This window comes from Helianthus annuus, chromosome 16 (assembly GCF_002127325.2).
Source record: "Helianthus annuus cultivar XRQ/B chromosome 16, HanXRQr2.0-SUNRISE, whole genome shotgun sequence".
In the NCBI taxonomy this organism is placed as follows: Eukaryota; Viridiplantae; Streptophyta; class Magnoliopsida; order Asterales; family Asteraceae; genus Helianthus; species Helianthus annuus.
The window spans coordinates 46993255-47000243 of NC_035448.2; the positions used below are offsets into that span (position 1 = coordinate 46993255).

General features: G+C 36.7%; 1 protein-coding gene across 2 annotated transcripts; it reads left to right on the forward strand.

Annotated features, from left to right (window-relative positions):
• The first annotated feature begins 1034 nt into the window (after positions 1–1034).
• Positions 1035–2810, forward strand: LOC110916289 (probable E3 ubiquitin-protein ligase RHY1A). Of its 2 annotated transcripts, none has more exons than XM_022161032.2 (3): positions 1035–1333; positions 2023–2222; positions 2338–2810. In XM_022161032.2, exons 1-3 carry the CDS (start codon positions 1118–1120, stop codon positions 2723–2725), a joined length of 804 nt encoding a protein of 267 aa, XP_022016724.1. In that variant the 5' UTR covers positions 1035–1117; the 3' UTR covers positions 2726–2810. The 2 variants fall into 2 exon arrangements, with proteins under 2 accessions (XP_022016724.1, XP_035841159.1); XM_035985266.1 differs by having other exon boundaries at positions 2347–2793.
• Positions 2811–6989: the final 4179 nt, after the last annotated feature.

Here is a 6989-nt window from a genome sequence, read left to right on the forward strand (position 1 = left end):
TATAGTGTTAAAATTGTAAAAGGTAAAAACTTTAAGGTTAAAAGTAAAAAATAAACTTTTTTTTTTTTGAAAGACACCCAAAGCACAATGTGCAAGTGATGATGCACAAAAAAGTTGCAAAGTTATATATGGAACAATAATAGTTATTTTCTTTACTTTTTAAATTTAATCTTTTTTTTTAATATCAGGGGTTGGGATAAGGTTCGTGTCAACCGGTATCGAACCAGTACTGGTATCGAAAATACCGGTATGGTCCTGTTCGGTATCAGTACATGAAGGTAAAAACCGAAACTAATATAGAAAACGCCAAAAGTTGGTGCCGAATTGATATCGGAAATCTTTTGGTTCGGGAAATTCAGTGTTGCTACCCGGTACCATTTGCTCATCCCTGATCACGGTTACTGTACGAACAATGGTATTGTACAACTTTTTTTTTGATTTTCTTCAACTTTTAATTTTATTTTTTTTAGTTTCAGGGGTAGGGATGAGCGCGGTGCCAACCGATACAGAATCGGTACTGATACCGAAAATACCGGTTACGGTACGGGTATATGAAGGTAAAAAACGGTAGTGAACCGGTACCAGGAACGCCAAAAGTCGGTACCGAATTGGTACTTAAGATCTTTCGGTTCGGTAAATTCGGTACCGGTACCCAGAACAATTTGCTCATCTCTGACCACGGGTTTCATACGAACAACTTCGTTACCATACAACTTTTTTGGTTGATTTTCTTTCGGTTATATTTTAGTGTTTTTTTCTACATTTTTTTTAATTCTTGTCAGCAGTTCCGTTCGCAATACGCTCGTAGTAATTTCAAAACACATGTAAATACAGATTAAATAACAAAATAAATTTGCCGAACACGGCGAACTTCTTTAAACCTAGTAAATGTATAAATAATGAAATGAAATTTTATTTTACGGAATTGTTAGACGTTTCACTTTCAGCCCAGCCTAGAACCGGACCCAGGCCGACGGCCCATTTAATATGCAAAAAGAAATAAAATATCTCAAGAAAATAGAAATACGTGGAAAGTAATTCGTGTATGTGATCCAAGTACAGATGTATCCATCCCCAATTCAGGATTTGAGAAATTGGTTAGTGAAGTGGTAGGTACATGTTGTGGATGACGAGTGCTTCCGAGCTATTTCATAGCCGGAGATATCGTTCTGCTCTTCGTCCCATTGATTCCCCTCTACCTTCTTCTTCTTCTTCTTATCAACACCGCTCCACAATACGTCAACAAAACTTTAGCAGCAGCAGCAGCAGCAGCCGTCTTGATGGTTGTGTCCCTGCTTCCCGTCAGATCCACCGCCGTCGCCTCCATCATTTGGTATAACTTGTCTTCTTCACTCTACATTTAAATAAATACTTTATTTTTTTATCTTAATTTTGTATTTCACTACACTAGTTCACTTTGATACGCTCCACAATCTTTCAACTCAGATTCATCTCTATTATAAAACAGGAACTTTGGCATGTTGGTGCTTATTCTAATTGAATTTAAATTATTAAAAAGTTTTCTAGGAGCTAATACTAGAATTTCTAATTAGTTAGGTAGGTAACATGAGATTGATTTAATATTATATTTTAGTTTGGTTTGGGGCTAACCTTGGAGCAACGCTGCTATTTGACTTGGAGGTAATGGCTTTGAATTTTGGAAATAGCCTATAGCCTAAATGTAGGGCACGGATGTGTACATCGGGCCAACTTGGCCCGATGTGCCCTCAAGACCCCGCACATGTTGGATCCTGGTGCATCGGGTTTGCCCTTCTCCATTCCATCCAACGTTTATAGATATGATTTGGACTTTAATGTTGATAACTTGGTCTTGATAGGAAAACGAGTGCTTAGTGAACCAATATGAAAATAACCACAAACAAAAAAGTTGTAAACTTCAACTTAAAGATAATATTATTTCTAACTGTTGGGAGCTTAAAACTTGATTACCGAATAGTGAGCGACGTGAGGATGACCGACTCTTGTAACAAATCTAAGATGATTGTGATTTGTGACACTCAGGAACATCAACAGGTCGGCCCTGAAGAAGGTGATAGCCACTCTCCCTCTGGTAGTGGTATAAATTCAGATGGTCCTCGCAGGAGCATACACAGACATAACAGATCCATCGGCACTGCGAATGATAGACTACCTGGATCTGTATTACTTGCAAGAGAAAGACTTGTGGAAAGACTCAGAGGCGTCTCTGTTTCTGGAAATAGGTCAGTATATTCACATGAGTTCAGTAATCAAGATGAGCTCCGAAAGTATCAACTTGATTAATTATAACCTTGGTTAATATTATTATTAGTGTTTCGGTATTAATAATCTTTACAGGCAAAACAGCAGGTCATCATCCACCACTCATCAAAATGACTTCTCTACCCATAACGTGTTGGAACTCAGAAACAATACTAGGGCAGAAATCGTATCTGAATCTTGGCAAGAGACTAGAAGAAACCGCCCACTGGGACTCAGTGAGGATGATCTCAAGTGTTTACAGTCAGAGGCTTTCAGCAGTGAAAGTTGTAGAAAAAACGACGAAAGCTCGAGTGCGTCAATGGAGTGTACAATTTGCCTTGAAGGTTTCCAGGATGGTGATAAGATCGTATGTTTGCTTTGCGCACACAGGTTCCATTCCTGTTGCTTGTTTCCGTGGGTTCGAGTATGTGGGGCATGCCCGAATTGTAGAAAACCCGTACTTGTAAATGCACCTGTTAAATAACACTCAACTCCCTTTTGTAGCTTGTAATGTTAGGTTTTGTGAAAATTTTATGGTGTTAACGTAAAAAATATAAATGCTTTGAAAATCAGACCCGTAGGTCGCTTTACTCGTTCGCTGGTTGGGTTACCTAAACCTTCCAGCAAAACTGAATAACAAAAACAGTTAGAACTGATCAAGTACGAAAAATGGAACATGTAATAGAGCAAAACCGAATAAAAAAAAAACATAAATTCAGGACTTGGTTCAATTAAACATAAAACAAAATCACATGTATAGAAGACATAAATTACTTGAAAGTTAAAAGCAACAATGCATGAATGCAGAGAAGAGCTGTAGAGACAAAATGACCTTACTCTGGTAATGTAAGATTAAAAGGCAACAGAAGATTGAAAGAGATGCTTGGTGCAGTTGGGGGGGGGGGGGGGGGGGGGGTGCTCTATAGAAATTTTTGGATACTTGGATTTGGTTGCAAAACTGAAATTTCGTTTTTCATTTTTAAGAATAGATCGGCTTTGGTTTTTTAGTTTTACGTATGGGTTGAATTAGTTTTCCGTTTTACATTTTAGTTCGAAATGTTTAAGTCTGAAATAAAATTGCCAAAAACAATGAATTTAGGTCTGAAACTTTTCCCCTAAAATTTTTTGTTAACCACTTATAACTTATTAATTTGAGTCCTAAAACTTTTCTCCCAAAATAATAAATTTGGGTCACATTTTTAAGAAACAATCAAACAAGTTCGGTGTAGTTTGGTTCCCAAGTTTATCGTGGTTTGGTTTGCTTCAGTTTAGTTTAAAGGAGTGTGGCCGTTGTGATTTTGCGTGGCTCTGGAGTTTGGAATTGCCATTGTTGCGACATTGGCCATCTTGCGATTTTATTTTGCGATTCCAAGTGATGTTGGCCAATGAATGCAACCTAACCAATGAAAAGATTGATTTGCGATTTAACTAGTCCGGTCCATATTTCAGTGTTTCACAACGATAAAAGGACAATTAATGCAATATTTATAAATTGATATAAAAATTAAATTAGATATAATTTATTTTTAGTAAGCTATATGGTTTATGATATGATAGTAAATAAATTACAGATATAAAAAGTTTTTTTTTAATAATAAGTTTTTTATAAAAGTTAATTCAGTAAAATATAAACTATACTTTGATCTATTTATGGCATAATCATATACATTTTAGTAGTTATTTATATTAATGTAAGTATATTTACACATATTATTATTCACTAACAGCACAAGCAAAACACTGATGATATTATTAGGGGTGTCTTGTTCTCACACCTTCTATATCTTATTTTCACATCCCTAGTGTATACGGGGCCGTATACAAAACGGCCCGTATAGAATGTTTTTGAATAAGAAAATGCGCAGAGAATGTTTTTTTGATTTTACTATATACGGCTCGTATATAGTTATACGAGCCATATACATGTGTATACGATTTATAAAAACTATACGGCTCAATGGATTTATTTGGGAGGTTTTTTGATGTTTACCAAATGTATACGGGCCGTATAACTGTATACGGGCCGTATATATGGATGTTTTTCAAGTATCACGTTTTTCCCCGTAAAAACACCATCATTCTAGGGTTTCTAAACTCTTCATCACCTTTAAACAACGTTGATCGGAACACGCCGCTTAAATCGGAGCACAAGTAGAGTAACGTTACCGATCAGTCCGTTGATCGAGTAACTAGCAGAAGAACCCGACACAAACAAGTTCTCCACAGTTTGTTATTCAGATCTCTATTCGGTCATCTTTCCAAACTACAACACACGATAACTTTAAACTTTATAGTGTGTGATTTGACCAGGAAATGATTGGAGGTGATTGCTACTTTTAATAAGCTGTCATAGTTGTCAAATTTGATTTCAACAAATCTTTTCCTTTTCCTTCAATTTCTAGAACATTCTCCGTAAAATGAAGACGTGTCGGGTTCTTCTACTAGTGGTATTTTAATGAAGTATTGAAAATTGAATGTGCAAACCCAACCGTTTTTTACTACGGAAACGGTGGCTAAGCGAAATACAAACCGCAACCGTTTTTTACTACGGAAACGGTGGCTATGCGAAATACAAACCGCAATCTTTTGTGACTATAGGAAACACAAGTTTTCTTTTTGAGCTTGATGGATGTCCGTTATCTCAGTTTAGGCGGGCATTGTTTAAATCTGAATATAACTAGATGTTACGTGTAACTTCATTAAACCAAGAACAAAGCCTATTTCGAAACACATGTGTTTGTATCAGCGTTGTTTATCACCCTGTGTGAGCGTTGGAAACCCGACAAACAGTCTTGACAACTGTGACAGCTTATCTATCTGTGTGTGTCACATCCATCCTGTTATAGCAATCGATATGATTAATTTTTTTCAGATTTTTTTTCTAATTAGCGTTGTTAACTACCAAAAGAATGCATACACAAATAGTTCTAGTGGACGAAGCAAAGAGACCGTTGTGTATCTGAATCAGGTTCTCAAACAAACACTACTAAAGTTGAGTTGGTGATAAATACCGGAGCTGTTATCTCGGTTGTTCAATACTTTCGTGATAATAAAACAAGCAGGCATTGATTTTGTCAAGATTGAAGGAAAGAATCTGGCCATAAGCGTTGTGGATTCTCAGCGTTATTCGAATGTAAGTGGATCGAGTGATACGCTTATCTATTCTGGTCGAGGTGGGCATGGTTTGTTCGGGAGTAAATCACCACTCAAAGATCAACAACTTTGGAAGAACCCGACCGGTTTCTACAGCACAAGCACATACACAATTTGTTGGAAGAACTCGACATGTCTTCTGTTAGTTACTCTTTTCTTCGATTTCAACAAATCTTTTCAAGGTCTTAAGTGATGGACAATTGGTTATGAAGACGTGTCGGGTTCTGCTAGTTATTCGGAATGTTTCGAATCATCACAGAAGACGTGTCGGGTTCTGCTAGTTATTCGGAATGTTTCGAATCATCACAGAAGACGGATGCGGTTTGCATATTCAATCTTCATTGCTTCATTAAAATTACAACACATGATAAAATGCTTGTAAAATTGCATCAACTCTCCTATATCAACATACTCTTCTCCAGACGCTTAGTTGTTATGAATGACAACTTGAGGGGTCTAGTTAACTTTCAGATTCAGATTCAGGAAACAGATGATTTGTCAAAAAACCGGTTGATGAAACCAAAGCTGTTATTTCTGTTGTTCAGTACTTCCGAGATTTGAACCAACCGAAATCCACAAATTCCAACAAATTGCATCAGGAAGCTCAACTTGAACGGACGATATGTATCTTCTATCATGCGACAGACCCAATTCTTGCAAGTTAAATCCACAATCAACATATACAGGTGCAAGAGAATGGCGAGTTATTTCTGTTGATCCACAAATTTCATTGTTTAAATCAGAATCAGTATAGTTCTAATAGATTAAAGAGAATAAACCCTCGTTTCTTCATCTTCATCTTCATATTCAAATGAAAGCAGCCAAAGGTATCTACTAAAAACTATTCTCCCGAAATCCACAAATTCCAACAGTTTCTTCGTAGATTCCGTCCGGTTCAAAGCCGGTTGAGGATTACGAGTGTTCTACAGTCGTTCAAAGCCGGTTGATGATTACAAGGATCGTTCTAATAGATTAAAGAGAATAAACCAATTTTTACCATTTTTTACCCACAGTATACGGGCCGTATAATAGTATACGGCACGTATACAATCATCGTATACATAGTATACGATCGGTAAAAATTTTTTCACATGCTGTATACGGTCGTATAATAGTATACGACCCGTATTTAAAGGGTAAAAAATGACCCAGTAAATTTTTTTCACATGGTGTATACGGGCCGTATAATAGTATACGGCCCGTATAAATAGGGTAAAAAATGGTTTACTCTGTTTAATCTATTACAACGATCCAAAAAACGAAGAACAAAGTTAAATGTGATCAAACTTGGACATCTGACGTAAATCTTGATTCAGATCTCTACTCGGTCATCTTTCCAAACTACAACACACGATAAGTTTACACGTTATATAGTGTGTGATTTGACCGGTTGTATTCAGTTATTTCTGTTGATCCACAAATTCCAACAAATATTTCACTCAAGTAGTTGAAACTTGAGCGCAGGAATCAATTCAAAACCCTCACCCTCAAAATCAACCAGAAACCAAAGGAAAAAGTGTTGATAATGGCTGATGGTTCTTCATTGAGGAAACCAAACGTAGACGGAGATGATAGGCCTGGTAACCGGAAGAGAA

Excerpts from the sequence above, each read along its gene's own strand:
- LOC110916289 (XM_022161032.2), top strand. The coding sequence starts at position 1,118 with ATGTTGTGGATGACGAGTGCTTCCGAGCTATTTCATAGCCGGAGATAT. Across the intron at positions 1,334-2,022 it reads GCCGTCGCCTCCATCATTTG|GAACATCAACAGGTCGGCCC; the intron begins GTATAACTTGTC and ends TGTGACACTCAG. Across the intron at positions 2,223-2,337 it reads GTCTCTGTTTCTGGAAATAG|GCAAAACAGCAGGTCATCAT; the intron begins GTCAGTATATTC and ends TAATCTTTACAG.